The sequence below is a fragment of the Pistacia vera genome, unplaced genomic scaffold (assembly GCF_008641045.1).
Source record: "Pistacia vera cultivar Batoury unplaced genomic scaffold, PisVer_v2 Contig539, whole genome shotgun sequence".
Taxonomy (NCBI): Eukaryota; Viridiplantae; Streptophyta; class Magnoliopsida; order Sapindales; family Anacardiaceae; genus Pistacia; species Pistacia vera.
Genome location: NW_022196378.1, coordinates 77,863 through 99,405, shown reverse-complemented (window position 1 = coordinate 99,405; position 21,543 = coordinate 77,863). Strand labels below are relative to the sequence as shown.

Here is a 21,543-nt window from a genome sequence, read left to right as displayed (position 1 = left end):
AAAGGTTTGAAAATAACAATTACCCACTTTCTGTCTAAATTTATTAGTAAAATCCCTTTAACTGCAGACAATATGATAATTTTATATCTATTAATTTTAAATTAATCCATAAATCTCTAAATTTTTTTATCCTGTTTTTTTATTTCATTTTTTCTCTTCTTCTTCATCTCTCCCTTCTCTTTCTTTCGTTTTCTCCGTCTTTTCCCTCCTCCCCTTCTCTTTTTTTACTTTTCTTCCTCCCTCTTTCCCCTTCTCTTTCTTTCCTTTCTTCTCCGTCTTTTCCCTCCTCCCCTTCTCTTTTTTCCTTTTCTTCTCCCTCTTTTCCCTTTGGTCGCCAGGCAAGAACCAGTCTTTTCCTCTTCAGTTTTTTAATTTTTAATTTTTTTCAAATTTTTATAATTTTTTACAGTTTGGGTTAGAAGTGTTTGAAATTTGTGGTGGTTTGTGGCGGTGGTGATGTTGTTATGTAGTGGTCTTTTCCTCTTCAGTTTTTTAATTTTAATTTTTTTCAAATTTTTATAATTTTTTAGGACATCTCCAACCCACATTTTGGCGTAAAAAACATCAAATTAACCCACGCCAAACACTGCACCATTTGGTCGTGGTGCTACAGTGCTGCATCAAATTAACACTGTAGCACAAATAAAAAAATATATTTTTTAAATTTTGCTTTTTTTGTTTTTTGTTTTAATTTATTAAGTTAATTTGAGTATTAAATTTTACACCAAAAATCACACTAATTGAGTATTTGTATTTAATTAATTTGATTATTATTTATAATAATAATTTATAAAAATGCTTAATTTGAGTATTTGTATGACAACACTTTTTTTTTTGAATAAGCCACGAATCTCAAAAGCTTGAATGACAACACATCTTTTTAATAAGTCACAAATCTCAAAAGCTTGAATGGATAAACATCTTTTTTGAATAAGTCACAAATCTCAAAAGCTTGAATGGACAACATTCTTTTTGAATAAGCCACAATCTCAAAACTTTAATGGACAACACATCTTTTTGAATGAGCCACAAATCTCAAAAGCTTGAATGGACAACACATCTTTTTGAATGAGCCACAAATCTCAAAACTTGAATGGACAACACATCTTTTTGAATAAGCCACATATCTCAAAAGCTTGAATGGACAATACATCTTTTTGAATAAGTCCAAATCTCAAAAGCTTGAATGGACAATACATCTTTTTGAATAAGTCACAATCTCAAAAGCTTGAATGGACAATACATCTTTTTTAATAAGTCACAAATCTCAAAAGCTTGAATGGACAATACATCTTTTTGAATTATTATTTTTTATCTAGAATAGTGTTTTCTTCAACTATAAAACCTCGCAGATCAACTTCCAAATCTTCAACTAATATATCTACAAGAGAATTTCAATTTTAGAGGTCCATCTCATTATCATCTCTAATTCACTCATCTTTCCGACAATGAAATTGATGATGGAATTGATGAATGATCTTGAAGCAATTGATGCAGGGCAAGAAGCATCCTTCGCATGAGAGCTAACAACACCTCCTCCTCCTTCACTATCTCAATCATAGAACAACCAGTTGATTCGTAGAGGATCATTCCTGGTCATAGAGTCATCAATCTCAACCGGGACATTGCTGATCACAATTTGTTCAAAGATTATTTTGCCGAGAATCCACGGTTTAATGATTCCTGTTTCGCCGACGATTTCGAATGTCTCGCAATTTATCATTCGTATTGTTGATCAGGTGAATGGTCATGATAACACTTTGTCAAACGAAGGGATGGGCTCGGTAGGCTCAGATTGTCTGCTTTTCAAAAAATAACAGCAGTATTCCGGAGTTTGGCGTATGGTCTATCGATAGATGCTACTAATGAGATATTAAAATAGGGGAGTCTACGACCATGAAGTTTGAGAGATTTTGTCGTGCTGTTGTTGAGGTATTTGCAAAACGATATCTAAGATCACCTAATGCTAATAGTGTTGCAAGGCTACTTCATATTGGTGAACAACGTGGTTTTCCAGGAATTTGGGTAGTTTAGATTGTATGCACTAAGTGGAAAAATTGTCCAACAGCTTGGGCAGGAAAATATGCTGGTCTTAGTGGATCCCCAACTATTATCTCGAGGCTATAGCTGATTATGATCTTGGATATGGCATGCATTTTTTGGTTTGCCAGGTTCCAACAATGACATTAATGTGTTGGAGGCATCTCATTTGTTTCCAACCTAACTCAAGTATTGCTCCTCCGCCTCATTATAGCATTCAAGGAAAGAATTATAATAGGGGTTATTATTTAGCTGATGGTATATACCCAAAGTGGTCAACTCTCGTACAAACTATTCACGATCCACGTGTCCCAAAAAAAATTATTTGCATGAAACAGGAAGGATGTAGAAAAGATGTGGAACGTGCGTTTGGAGTTCTCCAATCGCAATTTGCAATTGGCAGACCGACACGTTTTTGGGATAAAATGTTATTACATGATATATGACTGCGTGTATTATTATGCACAACATGATAATCGAGTATGAACGTAATGTTGATGCATCGATTGAGAATCAGAGGGAAGCGCCAACTCCTAAGTTGAAATTGTCGTGATGAGAATGTCCGATTTCAAAATTTATTGCTCGACATAAACAAATCAAGAATACAGAGGCTCACCATGCTCTTCGAAATGCATTAATTGATCATTTGTGGGAAGAATATGCTATTCGGAAATTAAATTACTATCAATTAGAATTTACCTTTGTTTGTGTTTTTTTTTTTTTTTTTCATTTTATATTAGATGTAATGTTTTCTATATTAAATGTTGTTTATTTGATTAAATAAATGCTTAATTTTATTAAAGTAAATTTTTAAAATAATTATTATTAATAAAATATCATCCCAATATTAATTAATATATCACAAATAATGAGTGAAATAGTTAATTGTTGATTATTATAAAAAAAAAAAGAACATTCAAAGATATTCTTTTTGGTGTAATATTTGGTGTTGTGGTTGGAGATGGTACAATTTGGATTGGAGTGTTTGAAATTTGTGGTGGTTTGTGGCGGTGGTGATGCTTGTATTGGTGGTTCTGGTGGCGAGTTTGGACTAATAGAGTCCCGACGAACAAGAACATTTCATTTTTCTTTTTCATAGATTTCAACATGGTTTGATTTTGAATTTTTTTTTTTTTTCTTACGTGATTGTTTAGGTTAGATGTAATGAATTTGATTAGGAAGTTAAGATGGAAATGAATTTTGCATGTGGTGTTAAGATGGAGATGAATTTCAATTGTGTTTTATTATGGGAGGTGATTTTTTCTGGCGAATCTGTGAATTTGGGAAACAGGAAAGAAAGGAAAAAAGAGAAGGGGAGGAGGGAAAAGACGGAGAAGAAAGGAAAGAAAGTGAAGGGAAGAGTGAAGAAAGTAAAAAAGTTAAGGAAGAGGGAAAGGACGGAGCAAAGAAAGAAGAGAAAGGAGAGATAACGAGAAAGAGAGAAGAGAAAGAAAAATGAAATGAAAAAAATATGGATTTATAGATTAATTTAAAATTATAATATAAAATTACTATATGGTCCTTAGTTACACAGACTTTACTAATAGATTTGGACAGAAAGTGGTAATTGTTATTTTTAAACATTTTGGGTACCAAATTGTCTTTATGACAAACTATAGCTGATTGCAGGGGCGGACCCAGGCCATTTGAGAGTAGGCCTGGCCTACCCTCAAATGAGTAAATAAAATTTTAAAATTTTTACTTTTATTTTTTGGATACCCAAATCATGAGTGTGAAGAATCCAAGAACAGAGGGCATTTTCATTTTTCACTACCATATTTTATGCAACAAAAGCCACCGCAACTTTAATGATACAAAAACGCCTCTGCAATACACCATCTCTTCCTCTTAACCATAAGCTTTTGCAGAAATAATTTAAGTACTCATTCCTAACATGATGTCCTTTGAAATTTAGTAAAAATTCAACTTTGATAATAATTCTCCTGAAGTTTTACAGTTATCATAAAGTTCTCCTAAAATTCATCAAGAGTAAACTTTATAAATTAATCAAAACCCACTTCTACAAATGACCTTTACCAATTTTCTGAAATAAAAAAAAAAGGCAAAAACTTTACAGATATTGAAAGAATAATCATTATTTCAAAACCAATAATTGTCAATTTTGTGCAACTATACAAGACCTACCTTTGAACACAACTCACGCTCGCTCTTCTCTTCAACTTCAACCTCTAATTCTAAGGTATTCGCTCTTTTCAATTGTTTTTTGCATGTTTGGTTACCGAGAAAATGAGGTTGATTTCCACTTTTTTCTTTTAATGTGTTATTTTATTTTATTTTATTTTGTGCTCTGAATTCTTAGTTATTTTTCGTTTAACTGTGTTTTCTTGATGAAAAATGAGGCAAAGTTTTGTTCATTATTTTTTTTTTTTTACTGTCTTTATCTTTCTTAGTTTTCTCTAAATTCTATAGTTTTTATTTTATTTTATTAAGCTATTTTTAGTATGTTAGGTTGATGAGAAATGATGCTAAGTTTTGTTCATTTTTTTGACAGTTTTTTTGTTTTGTACTTTGTTCTGATGCATGGTTTGTTTATTTTATTTATTAAGGTGTTTTTAGTCGGTAGATTGATGAGAAAATGAGGCAAACTTTATGGTTTTTTTACCTCCTTTTCGTTAGTAATATTGCTCTAATTCAAATTTTTTTATTTAAGTATATTTTTTGTAGTATGTTTGACTGACGAGTAAATGAGACAAATTTTTTGCTAAATTTTTAATCTCGATGGTTGAGTTTTGTTTTAATAGTTGGATTTGGATTTAAAGCTTAAAGTTTGACTGCTTCTCTGTGATTTTAATTATTTCTTTATAACATTTATGTATTTTACTTGTGTTAGAATTGTGATTGGACTTTAAATTTGTATGGAATATTTTTGGTAGACTGTGAACTTTTTTTATTATATTAGATTTAAGTGAATTGTTAGTTATTGTGATTTTTTGCTCTCTTCGCTTTAAGAGGTTTTTCCACATCAAAATTTTCTTGTGTTTCCTTGTGATTTGATGTGATTTTACATATTTGCTTTCAAGGTTTTATTTCTCGTAGATTTATTTAAGTAGGAAAGTAATGTGTTATTGCATCATTTTCTTTCAGCTTCTTGATATTGTATTATTTTCTTTGCTTAAGGTTTAATGTGTTTTTTTAAGTTTTCAATAGTGTAACAAACAACGGCGGAGCCGCGGAGGCCCCCCCTCAACAAAATCCTGGGTCCGCCACTGGCTGATTGCATGCCGTTCAGCCTTTTTAATATACATAAAAAATTAAATCTAACACATTATATATACTTTTCTTTGAATAAATTAATCAAAATTATAAAAATAATTTTAATGTCAATATAAAATTTATATTTAAAGTTTAATAATTCCATCACAAAATTATTCAAACAAATTGTGAACAAAAAAAGTAAACAATATCGAATATTATTATAAATTTGATTCAATAATATAATTATTTATTTATATATTATATATTTTTCGAGCGATGGAGTGATTAAAGTACATTCCCATGCCGAAAACCTGACTAATAAAACAATGTTTTACTATCCAAATTCAACCTTTAGGGGATATAAATATTTTCTTAATTTTAGAATAAACAATAATACTTAATAAGACAATTTTAAGTAAAAATTAAGTTATTAACACCTATTTCAAATATTAAAATAAATGATAATTATTTGAATTCCTAAAATATAAATTATTATCATCATTTATGTAGAATTTATATTTATTTATTTATTTATTTGATAATCTTGTTGAATATGAGAAACTCATAAAAATAATATTAAAACAATTAATTTATAAAGCAAATAAATGAAAATTCCTATATTTAACAGTTGAACACATGAAAAACGTTTGGTGGGAACCGAGGAGTCCCAACGCAGCTCTTATTCAAATCAAGCCAAAGGCTTTTCAGGTATACAAATAATAAATAGAGTAAACGACATACTGCCACCCAAGGTTTGACGAATCCCCATTGGTACCATAGGTTCCATTTATTCTAGATTCCCACCCTTAAAATAACACGTTAACATTTTTTAGATGTAAGGATGCAATTACCATATGCCTTTTAATCCTAAATTATAATTATATGTTAACCCCTAAATTACTAAAATTACTAAAATTATAAATTAACCATTTATTTTAAAATTACATCAATTACACCCTCATGACTGTGCAACGTCTCGGTTTTCACTGGATCTAGGCTATTTTCAATGCCGGCAAAACCCCTGGTCACCTCCATCACCTTCCCCATCATCTGTCGTCCAAAACCCCTCTGTTTCCCGACTCATTGGGCCCTTCGTCGCCGTGCCGTCAAGCTTAGGTTTTCGTCCTTCTTCGCCAGATTCCAATCGATTCCGACGACAAAAATCTAATTCGACATCACCACTGCAACCAGCGTCTCCTACCTACAAAACCCTTATGTCCCAGCAATCGTTTAGTGGCCATTCGTCGGTGGACACCGACGAAAACCAGTCGCATGTGGGCGTTGTCATGGCTGGAGATCGGCGGGCATGAGAAGTTGTCACAGGTATGGTTTTGTAGAGGGAAGAATGAGGGTTCGAATGGTGGTGACAAGGGTGATTTTGGGTGGAAGAATTGCCAGAAAAGAGCGAAAAACGATGTGGCAATGTTGCTACGTGCGTCGGATTTTTGTAAGGGCGGCGATCTGCTAATGTGCACCTCCTCTATGAAATGACCAATTTACCTCTGAGTTTTTATATCTAACCATTTCTCGTTACTTTAAGGGTGAAAATCTGGAATAAATGAAACCTGTGGTACCAACTGAGATTTCGTCAAACCTTGGGTGGACATGTCGTTTACTCTAATAAATAAATACAAATACATAAAGTTATAATCATAGGCTTTTAGCTTCAGGCTTACTCTGTGGATCTATTATTGAAGCTTTTTTGATGGGTTTCCGTGATTGTGATCGTCTTTATCCTTAAAGCACGAGAGTGAACAGTAAGAATGGCCAGTGATTTCGCCAAGAAGGCTGAAGAAGCATTCTTTGATGACGACTTTGGACTTGCCGTTGACTACTATACTAAAGCCATTGACCTCAATCCCAAGAGCGCAGATCTTTTCGCCGACCGAGCTCAAGCCCAAACTAAACTTAACAGCTTCATTGGTAACATTTCCTTTTGTGTTTTTGTTTTATCTTTGCTAAAAGTTGATACTTTCACGTGGACTTGTTGATTAATGGGAGTTAATTTTGAGCAGAGGCTGTTGCTGATGCAAATAAAGCTATTGAGCTGGACCCAACAATGGCCAAGGCATATTTGCGTAAGGGGTGCGTGCTTTTGTGCTCTTGTGGCTTAATTAACTGTTAATTTATTGAAATTGTTATTAGGTTGTTGTATTACATGTAACTTCCGGGAATACTTGATTAGATTTGGTGATTCATCCTTGTTTTTTTGTTCGTTTTGGAAGTATAAGAAACGCACATTGTTGTTGGGTTACTGTCAATCATTGTTTTGCAAGTTGTCTACGTGGTTCTATCTTTGGACTTAGAACATGCTTTACAGATATCATTGCAATTTTGTGGGAAATATTATCAATTGCTTGATAATACTGATTTGGTGAAGTTTGCATTTTACTTGACAGCGCTGCCTTTATGAAGCTTGGAAAATATGGTAGTGCTAACGCAGCTCTTGAAAAAGGTTCCTCTTTGGCACAAAATGATTCAAGATTTACCAGGTTGATTGAAGAATGTGATAAGCATATGGCAGGTTTATACTTGTTCGGATGCTCTTTGGGATGTTTATTTAACTAATATTTTACATGTTCTTTAAAAGAAGTCTGATTGATATGTCTATAATCTGCTATATTGATGGAATTTGGATGCTTGTACAGTGACCACTATTCAGGCTAAGCCCTCGACATCAAATTTGCCTCCAAGCACCTCATCTGTTTTGGAGCCAATGTCATCAGTCGGACCAAAATACAGGTTTTTTTACTGTTCCTTTCTCTTAGTTTGTGTTTCTTTTCTTGTGAAGTCTGCATTTCTATGGTTGGTAACCTTCTCTCAGACATTAGTAATCTACTACTACAACTAGATCTTAATGTTTTGAAATGCATGTACTTATTATATTTATCTTTACTGTCATATTAAGATATCTGAAAATTGGTTATTTTACAGACATGAATACTACCAGAAGCCCGAGCAAATTGTTTTGACTGTATTTGCAAAGGGGATACCAGCAAAACATGTAGCTGTTGATTTTGGGGAACAAATTGTATGTCTATTTTCTGATTTCTTGTTCTAGTTATCCTTTTTTAACTTTCTTGATGCTTCTAGTTCTATTCTGTTTGAATAATCAGGTGGCTCTTAGTTTCTCTTTGAATAATTGATGGAGCTTATTTTAATTCAATGTGCATTTATTCTTGCAGTTGAGCGTTACTATTGATGTCCCTGGTGAAGATGCTTATCATTTTCAACCTAGATTGTTCGGAAAGGTATTTATATTGTATCTTCATGATGCCGGGTTATTGCTTCATTATCTTCTTGGTTGAATTGTGTGTGTATTTCTCTTGAATGTACAATCATGCTATACAGATTCTTAAATGTTCCTGCCATGAATAGTTGTCATTCTCCTGTTCTCCGAATTATCTTAGGCTCATGTTGGCTTTTGGCTCCAGTGTAATTTTTCCACCTTTATGTGTATAGGAAGATGCTGTCTTTTCTTTATTGTGTATTATATTACCTTTTGCTCCATTTGACTATTTCCCTCGCACTATGAGATTGTTGATATGCACAGGTCTACTGCACTCTTTAAAAAAGATTTATCGGACTAGATTTATCTTAGTTGTTCTTGTATGATTAAACCCCTGCGTTTGCTTTGTGGAAAAAAAAACAGATAATACCTGAGAAGTGCAATTATGAAGTAATGTCAACCAAAGTTGAAATCCATCTGGCAAAAGCTGAACCAATTACCTGGCCATCCCTTGAATATAGGAAGGAAATTACTATTATTCAGAAAGCTAATGTACCTTCAGGTAAGGCCACACACTCTCATGAATGAATGACTATCATCGTTATACATGGGTCATTGAACTTCATGAACCTTAAATTTTTTTGTTGTGGTGATACATACCTTATAATCCATATTATCTAGTTGATAAGATACAACAATTCTTTTCTTGATGGTTGCTTCTCGTTTGTGAATTTGCAGTTGTGTCTCAGAGGCCCACATACCCCTCTTCAAAATCAAAAACAATAGACTGGGACAAGCTGGAATCACAAGTGAAGAAGGAGGTGATTTGGCAACTGCTAGAATTATATTGCGAGTATTCATATATAAGATGATTCACAAGCAGAGCAGGAAAAAGAAAATTTAATTTACAACAAAAAAACAAACAAATTACTATCTGAAATAATACCCTTGAAAGCAAATAATTCTTCATTTAAGGTTTTAACACAATGACAATGGCTTGAATTTCAGGAAAAAGATGAGAAACTGGATGGCGATGCTGGATTGAATAAACTTTTCCGAGATATTTACCAAAATGCAGATGAAGACATGAGAAGAGCTATGACAAAATCTTTTGTAAGTCTCCCCCATTCATTTGTGTTTCCTGTTTTCTAGTAGTATTAAAGTCATTTGGCTCGAGAACAGTCCCCTTACAAAGTAATGTTGCACGAAATCACTTTTTATAAAAGTAGAAAGGTTGAATGTCATGGCAATATAAGAGTAATGCCACACTACTTTGTATGAAAATCTTTGTATGCATACTTTATATAGGTAGTATTATTCATAGCATGGTGTTCTTGACTCACGCTGGCTAATAACTCAATTCACCTTGGCCAACTTGTTGCTGATCAGATGTGCTATCACCCTCTGTATCTTATTTTAATCAAGCCCAATTCCCAAACAAAATTTGATCAGTTCATAATTTTACCACATTTTTCCTTTGTGGGATTTGTTGTGTTTGAATTCCATGGATACTAAATCTCAGTAAAATTTTGCAATGTTACAGTATGAGTCAAATGGGACAGTGCTTTCAACAGACTGGAAAGATGTGGGTTCAAAGAAGATTGAAGGTAGTCCACCTGACGGTATGGAGATGAAGAAATGGTAGTACTAATAGGTGCCGTTGCGCCAAGTCAATTTTTTTTTTTTTTTTTTTTGAATTAAATTTTGGTGTGCTTGGGATTCATCATAATTTGTTGTTTTGGTAATTAATTTGACTGCAATTTGCCAGTGGATTACATTTTATGAAAAATTACGCTTCTGCCTTTTTGTTTTCCTTTACTAGTGATAACAAAGATTTGTCCAAATGATCTCTTCTCTTTACTGTGATGTCTTGGCAATGGTGTGAATAAATGGTCTTTTACTAATGTCAAATGGACGACTGGCTCACCATCAGGTTTACTGGATCATGATTTATTGAAGGGTTAATTATATCTAATCAGGGTTCAGAAACCATTTTTCAAGTCGCAGAAAATTCAAATATTTTAACAAAATAGCCAACCTCCTATCCAAGAAAGAAAAACACATTCAAGCCACGAAACACACCTCTTATAATACTTAGAGATCAAAGAAAAGGGGAATAACACATGCTTAAGAGCTGTAATTGAATCCAAAAAGAGGAGCCCCATGGGATATATACATATGATATAACAACGTAGCTGCAACTAGTGAAGATCCACATTCCACACCATAATTAACTAATTAGATTAACCCCTATATGTTATATCAGAATATAAACCGTTAATAAACATGGCAAGTAAATTAAAACCAGTCACAAACTAATTAGTGGCTTTACATAGTGACCGTGTGAAGCAAAAATGGCCATACCATATACATATATTGATGTATACAGCCTTCTGATGTCAACCCTTCACAACATTACAAGCCAGACGCATTAATTCATCCCCAGATCGGGTTCAGTATTTGGATTATTTTGCATTTGAGGAATATGAGCTCTCCTACTATTTGAAAGATACCCTTGCAGGTGTGGCGCAGCAGTAGACAGGGAAGACCCTCGCAGGTGTGGTGGAGCAGTAGACAGGGAAGACCCTTGCAGGTGTGGTGCAGAAGACCCTTGCAGGTGGGGCCGAGCAGTGGACTGGGAAGTTGGATTGGAAAGTGGCCTCGCTACTTGAGTTGGTTGGGTTGGCTGAATCATGAACTGGCTAAGAGCAGCAGAATACGCCCGACCAGAAAGGCTTCCTCGCATTCGACCTGTGGGCTGCCAATTTTGCTCCGATGGCAACTCTGCTGAATTTTCAGCCCTAATTTGTTGCAACAGTCCTCCAGTGTTCACTCATTGCTCCCCTGCTGATGCCCTAGCACCCTCTGTATTTGCCTGGTATGTAGGCCCTTTTCTGGATGTTTGAACTTGAACTGGCACAGTTGGTGGCTGTCTAGTCATCTGATTTGAAATTCTACCAGCTACAGGACTAGACACCATACCCCTGGCATGTTGGGTACCCCCATTACCTGCTATATGGCCAACCCCAACTGGTGCACTCCCTTGCTGAGTTGGAGTTCTTGAGAGAGGTGATGGCGACTGGATCATCCTTGGGGATTGGCTCCTGGATTGAGGCATCCTAATATTTGGAGCTTGCTGCTGGTGTAAACTCTGGTTTTCCGTTGAAAGCCCAGAAGAGGCTCGGTAAGCACCTGTATATATACTTGGAGCTGGAAGGCCAACAACCTGTTGAACAGATAAATCTTGATTATTCCAATTCTGTAAGGAAAGATGATATGATAAAACATGGAAGACTTGAAAGAAAGTAGAACAATGAAACGTTATTCCAGCAAACACAGAAAGGGAAAACCAACAGCTCAATGAGCTCAAAGTACAAAACAACAGGTCTAAGAAAAATCAACTAAAATGGATAGTTGTCAATTGGAGTCTTGAATTTAACTTCAGCAATAAAATAGACACTACAAGGAATAAATGAAAATAAATCTAACCTGTGCTGCAGACTGATGCTGCACTGAAGATGAAGCTATATCTGGCCCCAAAAATGCATTTAATGGGGATCTAGAGAACTGCTGCTGTCGCTCCATATCACTATAACCATTTCCGACAGACAGGGCAGTCTGAGAAGCAAGGGAAGAACCATTATAACCATTTCCAACAGACAGGGCACTCTGAGAAGCAAGGGAAGATCCATTAGGGGTAACAAAATTAAAATTAGTTCCTGATCTTTGTTGCGGAGATGGTGTCTGGGATTGAGCTGGGAGAGCCTGAATTGCTATTGGAGTTCGGTTTATATTTCTGTTTAGTGATAACCTCCCATATTCATGGTGGTTCACAAAGTGTGACTGTTGTAACTGTAGATCATTTGGTGACAAATATTGACTTTGCATCACAGAAGTTGTCAGATTACTGTAGCCAAGAGCCTCTGTTTCCCGATTAAGTGCATGAGAAATGGCATCAGTTATTGCAGGAGAAATAGCATCAACTAACAGAGAAGATGTCATAAAATTGGCAGAAGCAGGCACAGAAATGCTATCAACACTAGAGGATGCAGGCCCAAGTGAAGATAAAATTCCAGCCCAGAAGTCATCCTCTCCTTGAGAAACGGCATTTTGATTAACTCCAACAGTATTGCTCAACTCTGATGGCCTAGATATATTTATAGGAACAGGTTGACTTTGTAAATCAGTGAGGATAGGTTTCCTGTCTTCAGTTTCACCAAGGATCATTGCATCCATCTCATCATCATACTTTGTGAGATCTACAACATTAGGACCAGGATTCAGGAAGCCAGGAGGCTGTTGCTGCTCTGATCCTTCGTTCTCACCACTAGGGATCTTATCATGTGCCTGATTCATGTTGTCATCACTTTCCAGGACAGCTTTCCATGATCCATCTGCGGAGATAATTACATCAGCAACGTTTTTTCCTACTTCTCTCAGGACCTGGGAAAAAAGATAGCAGGTTTAACAGTTAAAATGGTAAAATAGCAAACGGTGTGAAAATTGCAACTTCACAGCTACTTGCCTGAACCATATTTTGATCAACACGGATATCAGGGTAGCAAACATGCTGATTACAATGCGGACAGCGCCAGGATGGTCTTCTTGAATTTATATTGACAAAATTACTAAAATCAAAACACTGCAGCAAACAGAAATCAAAGACTGACTACTACAAAAAAATAGAGAGAAGGGAAAAAGGGGAAAGGGGGAGGGGGGTGTCAAAGTAATAAACATGACAAAATTTTAAAAATTATCGTAAAGAATGCTAACATTTATAGTAGTTCTAAATTTGAGCATTATACGTAAAATTACATAATCATAAGCTTTGTCAGTAAAACAAGATAGGCCCAGCATTTTGTAAAACACAGATCCAAATCATTGTGGAACTGTTAACATTACTACAGTTTTCTGAATAGCTGTGGCTTCTTGAGATATAGTCATAACATATGGCACACTCACCTGAAGATGTTTACATGATTTTCCTTTGACAGGAGTTCTGATACGTGTATAACTGTCAAGACAGAGCACCAGTCAATAACAGAATAAACAAATTTAGCCTATAGAAGAACAATAAAAAACATCATGTGAAAGTTGTTAACAAAGTAGAATTTACACACTAAGACAAAATGCTTAAAAAGAGCCAGATGCAATTTTCTGTAGACATCTCATAATTGATTAAACATAATTGGTAGTTAAGCTCATCCTATACCCCACTAGGATGGGGAAAACAGGGTAATGGACATTCCAGAGAGAACGGGGGAGGGGCAGCACATATATTACTTTCCCTTCAAAAACAAAGATACCCCCAAATTCAGTACCATACTGCTACCGCTTAGATCTTACATAAACAACCCCAATCAAATCGGTTTTTCACAGATTGAATAAATGCCTGATCCACCTCTTATTTTATTATATTAGTATATTGTTGTATTAAAAAAAAAAAAAAAAAAAAATTGAAAATTAACTTTTATTCATACACTGGAAACACAATAGATGTCCTAGAACTTGGACCATTGAATCATATGATATCTTCAGATGCAAGTGCCTCCCCTAGAGTACCAAGGTTATAATGTTGGTAGGTTTTTGCAATTCAAAGAAGGTAAATGAGAATAAGTTGCTGTATCATAGCATACCTTATGGGACAATTAAGTGAAACTCTTGATGGCCCCTCAATTAGGTCACAATCTAATGCACCAAAAGAAATAAATTTAAGAAACAGAAAAAAAAAATCAAAATTCATAGCATGCATGCAGATGTCTAATTCATGACATTAGAAGATCAATGGCATGTCATGGCAATATCAGCCCCTTAACTTTAAACATATTTTTACATCAAATTTAAACCTTTCGATTAAAGAATAACGAAGGGTAAGGACAAGAAATTATCTGCTTTAATGCTTGTTCAAGGATTTTTTATGTTTTATTATTCACTCTTATCCCCCTATTAATTACTAACCAAATGACCATCATCTAACTTCGTTCAACTTTAAATAAAAATTTGCATCAAATTTGCATAAGACCAATGCTAACATATTTCAATATTCATGGAAAAGAAGAAATTATTTATTATTATGAAATTCATTTCAACAGTAATGAAAACGACCGAAAAAAAAAAATCAAGTTAAGAAAGACTTTTGAGGTCCAAGGAGAGAGAGAGAACTAAGAGGGAAGTAAAGATGAGAGACAAAGAACAGAATCATTACATCTAATAATATAGTAATTGTGTGTATTTCTTTTCCAATGTCATTAAATTTCACTTCCAAAATCAGTTTGTCCATGTCACTATATCTAAGCCCATAGATCATTTTTTAATCCAAAGGATTAAATTTGATGTAAGAATATGAGTAAAGTTAAGATGTTGATCTTGTTCTAATGTCTAATTTCTTTTTCTTTTACTTTTGCATACCTGAATCTTGTACAGCAATATCAGACTGAACATAATCTGGTAGTGAGGAAGAGTCGAGCGATGATTCCATACTCATAAAAGCAACAACCACGACATAATGACCTTTAAAACAATTACAGTCTCTGTCAAAGCAGTGTCACACGTCCAAACAAAAATGTATGGACATAGGAAACTTGTGTCAAGCATACCATTGAACTGACCCACTGCTTGAAGAAGATTTGTTCCATATTTAAGCATTGCAGTCACATTTGTTGGCAACTGTGGCCCTGAATCCTGAAAAAGGACAATAAATACAAAAAGAAAAGTTCAATTAAGTCTATGTTACATGCGCATCAGGTGATGTTATATACACAAACGTATCTGAAGTGTTCTAAAACAAACCATAAACACATTAGTTCTTCTATCAACTCCCTTTCCGTTCAGAATAAAGCTACAGAAGGTAAACAGAAAGTGATCAGAATAAAATGAAAGAAACCCACAAGGCAAAAATGAATTTAAATGAATGATTCATACTTTGCCTCTTGGGGACTTATGATACAAGCAGAAGTCTCTATATTATCTGTTTGTGCTACAAATAACCGCTGCAGACAAAACGGAAAAGAGGGAACAAAAAAGAAAGAGTGAAATATATGCTGATACCAAAAATCATAAATACTCCAACTGTGAAAGATCTGCATGTAGATATTTGAAAATTGTATAATAGTTTGCATCCAGTACTCATAAAGATACAGTACATTCATTCTGTTACATGGATCTTCACTTCATCAAGAAGAAACAGTGTCAGATACCATGATACTGGATACTGGTATGGCATCTAAATGCTCCATTTAATGAAGAAAATTCTCTTCGTCTAGGAACATCCATGCTGCATACTGTTTCATACCTAACAGTAGCACACAAGTCGATAACTTCAACTTATAAAATAGTAAAAGAGTATCGTGTCAAAAAAGAAGAAAGTGTATCAGACAGAAGAACTCCCAAAACTCTAAGTGGAAAAGCACAAGAAATCATTTACCAGGAATTCTAGAGACAGACACAAAACGGCAGAACATAAACAAAAGATAAGGCATAATTTCATCCACTAAAACTGTAAAGACTCAATCAACATTTAATTTAAAGTAAGCTAAATTGGATTGTCACACAAAATGCAATATAGTTTACAGGACATGCTGCTGCATTCTATACCAGGCTTTGAGAATCTAGTTTAAATAAGATATGCTTACAATTCCTGGAGGAGAATGTACTGTGTTCTTTGAGATAGCGAAATCGATCATGTATGCCCCATATCCAGGCTGCAAAGCAACCGAAAATTAATATGTGCTTCAAGGAAACAAAGGATTTTAAAGGAGCTAAGGAGGAAAATGATTTCCTGTGGAGTACAGACTAACTTTTGGGTTCTCTCTATCCATCAGTACCTAAAGAATTTATAAAAACTTCCCTATTCGTTCATATAACTTAGGATTCTGTTATTGTATATAATTTAACTGTTCTTTATTCGTGTTGAGTGTTATCTTTTAGGATTAGGGGGTTAAGTGGTCTCTGAAAAATCAACCATAGGTAAGTGATATTAAGCCCCCCTCCCCCTTTTTCAAAAAAAATTAAATAAATAGTTAAATATATATAAGTTGTATTGGCATGAGAAACCACCTTAACTTCAAAAGAAGCAAGTATCGGCCCCATCTTCATTTTTGGATAGAACCTGTGCAGAGGAGACAGAGAGAAAGATAGAGCTTTCGAATAATATACTAAACATGTCAAAATAATCCAATTTATATTGTGAAAAGAAATAGCAATATTAGGACTCATAATTGATTCAATTGGCACTTTAAGCTTTCTTGTTGAAAATACCCTCAATTATCACACCCATCCAATGAAATAGGAATAAAGTCAAAGTAGATAGCTTTAACAACGGTTCAAAGGGCATATAAATATCATCATAATCAAAAAATACTGCTAGAACCTGGCATGCTTATGTGGTACATTGGAAAAAGACGATAAATCTTTAATTCCTATGACTTGAAGTCATTATTCTTGTCAGAAATAATAACCAAATACTCCATTTAGAAGCCTAAAGAGGGTCACACAACAACTTTCAACTAGCGTAGACATTTGACAGAAGCTGCTTAGGCCTAAAGGTTACAGAAAAAGGGAGCATACCTACTTGTAGCAAAACTAGAGCTCCAAAATCGGAAGAAAAATTATCTTGGACCTAAGCTACAAGCCCGATACTATTAGGCAGATATCAATTACAAGGAAAAATTAACAGAACTCAAATCAGTAATAGACTTATAAAATATAAAACACGAGCACAAAGGACTCCTACTTGATCATAATTGTTGAGATAGTGGAAACCAAATTGCTTGGTCCAGCGTTAATATCTCCAAGTCTTGAGAAGCCACTCCCTATCTAAATAATCCGAAAGATAACAATTAGCAATGTCAATGTAATAAATGTGCCATTAACTAAAAGCATAAACTTACAAGAAATATTAGTAGCAAACCTCATCAGCAAGAGTAAGAAGATCTTGACTCTCCATATCTGAAAACCATCCAATCTTACAAGCATTCTACATCAAAAACAACACCAGTTGGAGTATTCATCACCAATTAACTACAGCAAGTATAAGCATAACGAAACAACTTATATCACCAACAATAAAAGACCAGCTTCACATATGTCAGGCAGTCACAGATATGAGTAGTAGCGCACACAAAAACACATATAGACATACGCTGTAATGCGTTTCAACCAAAAAAATAAATAAATGAATAATTCAACAGTAATGAACATAAAAAATGCATCCCACACCAACAATGGTTCACTTCACACGCAGAGGAAGAGAGTGAAAAATAGAAAAACAAGGAATAGATCGTTCTTCAAAATGCTGCCAAAAAAATCTCTTGCATCAGAGTAAGAAGAAGTGATCTAAATATCAATCCCTTACCATAGATATTTAGAATACCCAATGTATGGCATTAAGTCTTTCTTTAAATAAATATCTTGAGCATGAGGAAGATAAAAATATAATACTTTAACTAAATTAATTTCTTCTAGAGTTTTAAGTATCCAATAGCAGAAATTAAATATTTTTAAAAAGGAAGCACAAAAAGCAAAATAAAAGCATTCAATTATATAAGTCATTAACCCCAAAGAAAAACCTAAATAGAAAATGTAACATTCAATCCATAGAAGTATGCATACTGTTAGAATTTTCAAAAGGGTACCCATTCAATATGCCCAAATCACAACACAAAAATCAAAATGCTATATCATCCTTCTTGGTCATGTATATAATGACCCAGAAGAATAATCCATCACTGTAATCCAAAACATTCTTTTTATGTGAAACATGCTAAAAGACAGCCAGCATTAAATCAAGTGGAAATTCAAAAATTGCACGATGTGGCATCTCAACTGTGTCACAGTCTTAAACTGCAAATTGCAGCACTTAAACGTACCTTAACCGAGATCATCAGCACCATAATAGCAGCTTGCAGTAAGATATCATGCCTCCGTTGGCATACCTGCATACACACAATAATGCACATAACAAATGACGGCTTCTGAATATTACAGAAAGACACTGATACAAAAAAGAGAAAAAAAAAAAGTTAAATTGCAATCCCCACAGACATAAATCTACATAACATGTAGGGGTAAAAGATTCAGAAGTCACCAAGTATAACAAAAGAAATAACCTGTTTCAACAATTTAGGTAACTCTCGAGCTTTGGCAGGAATCTCATTTTGTGCAAGAGCATAATCAATACCCCTGCATTTTACAAATTAAATATCGTCAAGCACAACTAAAAAGTTAACGAATGGAACAGAAAAACAACATGCTCAACTAAACTATATATAAAAAATTTAATAGAGAAACAAATGACAGTTAAACCTCGATAAATTAATATCTTTGAAACCATGAAAATTTATTATTTAATCGTATAAATTAACAAATTATTAATTTATTGAGTTAACTGAGTTGTTGAGTGAGGAGCAAATTATTGAAAACATCATGAAAAATGACAAAAGAAGATGAAGTTGAAGACGATGCTCTGTACTGGAGCCTGTCTTATGCACCCAAAACAACAATCATATGTCATAATTTTCTCTTGCAATACAAGAACATTACATCAGAGCTCCTTAATGCACCAAGAAAAGTTAGAAATGAGGTCAAGTTCAAGAGAAAACAAGTAACACTAGAGTCATATTATACAAAGGCCACCTAATTGAGTATATGGAGATTATTAATTTATATATCAAATGGTAGCTACATGATTTATTTAAAAAAAAAAAATGTATTATCTTATAAATTTAGCGAATTATTAATTTAGCACATTGGTCGCAAGTCGGGACTTATCGAGTATTAATTTATCAAGTTTAACTGTCCAATAAAATCCAAAACTTGAACTAAAATCCCCTTGTAATTAAAAAGCTATTAAATTTTTCTGGCGATTTCAAAACAGAATAAAATTCTAGAACAATACGCAAGTAAAAAGATATGAGCATAAAAGTACCTGGCAAGAGAGAGACAGAGATGGAAGAACTCCAGGATGCTAGATTTGCTGCCGGGATGAAGAGCGTGAGAGGCCAGTCGCTCGGCTACGGCGGTCACTCTGACCGAGTTGATTACCGACGGCGACAATTGCTGTCCGACACCCATGTTTAGTTCACTCGGAAAGCGTGACACCATGCCCATATCTTTTTCTCTTATCTTATAGTGGGGTTTTTTTGTTTGTTTCTTCACACTTTTTGCATCAATTAGAAATTTGTTGCTCGGAGTTACAAGGGTACATAAATTTTATTTAATTACGGGACTGCCAGGAAGGGTAGATCGTAAATAGCACATTTGTTATGTCTCATTTATTGAATGAAAGTCGGCGTTATAACCGACAGAGCTGCAATCTGGTGTGATGGATGCTACCATGAGCCCTAAAATATTCTTACGTGGCAGCAGAAAAATTAATTTGAAGAAGCAATTTGAAAATACAATCTCAGTAAGTGCTAACATGTATTTTGTATAAATAGAAATTAACAGTTTAATTAATTTAATCAAATTAATTTAATTTAATACTATAAAATATTATTTTTACTAATTCATTTTTTTCAGCTAGTTCGAACTCTTGAAATATTAACCTACAACCTAAATTTTAAAAAAAAAAAATACTGTACATTGATTCTTGTTCTTATAAAAGAGAATGACATGAATTCATCATAGAGGATTTATGTATCATAAAAATGCCATTAAACGTTGATACAATCCATCAATCATATCATGAATAATGCTAAGGACAACGAAATTTTACATCGAATTTTTGTACGGAAGGATATGGCAATCAGTCAGACGCGACCACGCTATAATTTTTTGTGAATGGACGCCCGCCCATATTTAATGGACTTCCGTTCATATTGTATGGACGAGTGTCCATTTACAGATAGATGTCCGTCCAAAAAAATTTAAAAGAAAAATAATGAACGCTCATCCATCTTATATAAAAGGGTATCTATTTACTATGGACGGATTTTTATCCAAAAAAATTTAAAAAAATTTACATTTAATAGATAAAGGTCCCTTTTAGATGGACGCTCACCCATACTAAAAAAAAATAAAATTTTAAATAAAATGAAGGGATGACTCATTCACCGTTTCTGAAGGCCGTTCCTTAATTTTGGACCCGTGATATTACTTGCTTTTACCAGATGGATACCACCGTCACTTGTATTTTCAGAGCTAGTTTTCTTTTCTATTTTTGAAACATCACCACTGATAGAATGAAAAGCAGTCACACCTGAATTCCCGGACCGAAGAAACGTAGCTCATAATCCATTCACATATGCATTTGAAAACATAAACCAATCTGACCATACTTGCAGTACTTTTAAAACTCGTTCCTGCCGAAACTCAAATAATTATCACATCAAAACCAGAAGCAGAACAAATGAAAAATACAACAGGAAGTCAAAATGAAAGTTGCCATTACTGCTCACCTTTAGGGCCTCAGCAGTAATCCTTCCAGTTATACTACGATACAAGTCATAAAAGCTCTCCATTATGTCAGGTAATGTTGCTTCAAATTTGGTACGGTAAGCAGATGCATTTTTTACAGGAGCATGAGCCCAGCAACTTTGGTTGGAATAGGGGTCTCCGAGCATGAGCCCAGCAACTTTGGTTGGAATAGGGGTCTCCTTAAGAGTCAAAGATTCTGTCAGGACTTCGACTATCTGCAAGATAAAAACCACCAAATACATCTAGAATTCATAGTGAAGAGCCCATGCTTTGCATTTTGTTTATAAATGGAAAAAAAAAAAAAAAAATAAATAAATAAAAAATTAAAAATGGACGCCAATCCACTCATTAATGGACGGCCATCATAATGAGACTGACGTCATACTTTTACTTAAAATCTAAATTTTTTATTTTATTTTATTTCATCTTAATTTAAACATTGGACAAGCATCCATCTAAAAAGGACGCATGCCCACTGAATATAAAATTTTTTGGACGGACATCCCATCTATAGTAAATAGACACCCGTCCATATAAGATGAACGGGCGTCCATTATTTTTCTTTTAAATTTTTTTGGACGGACATCCATCCATAGTAAATGGACACCCATACATATAATATAAACGAGAGTCCATTAAATATG

The 21,543-nt window shown here is 34.2% G+C and overlaps 2 protein-coding genes across 2 annotated transcripts; one reads left to right on the top strand and one right to left on the bottom strand.

The window, feature by feature from the left end:
- Positions 1–6,926: 6,926 nt before the first annotated feature.
- On the top strand, positions 6,927–10,303 carry LOC116107496 (protein SGT1 homolog A-like). The gene is made up of 10 exons (XM_031393761.1): positions 6,927–7,179; positions 7,272–7,341; positions 7,656–7,780; positions 7,905–7,998; positions 8,191–8,287; positions 8,442–8,507; positions 8,909–9,047; positions 9,224–9,306; positions 9,494–9,598; positions 10,029–10,303. Exons 1-10 carry the CDS (start codon positions 7,020–7,022, stop codon positions 10,128–10,130), a joined length of 1,041 nt encoding a protein of 346 aa, XP_031249621.1. The 5' UTR covers positions 6,927–7,019; the 3' UTR covers positions 10,131–10,303.
- Positions 10,304–10,625: 322 nt separating this feature from the next.
- Positions 10,626–19,623, bottom strand: LOC116107438 (E4 SUMO-protein ligase PIAL2). The gene is given in 16 exon segments (XM_031393711.1): positions 10,626–11,711; positions 11,975–12,928; positions 13,011–13,127; positions 13,448–13,499; positions 14,122–14,173; positions 14,894–14,995; positions 15,082–15,166; positions 15,275–15,323; positions 15,407–15,474; positions 16,117–16,185; positions 16,541–16,592; positions 17,217–17,299; positions 17,394–17,459; positions 18,352–18,417; positions 18,592–18,664; positions 19,410–19,623. Coding segments are annotated over 16 exon segments (2,865 nt in total). The 5' UTR covers positions 19,592–19,623; the 3' UTR covers positions 10,626–10,916.
- Positions 19,624–21,543: the final 1,920 nt, after the last annotated feature.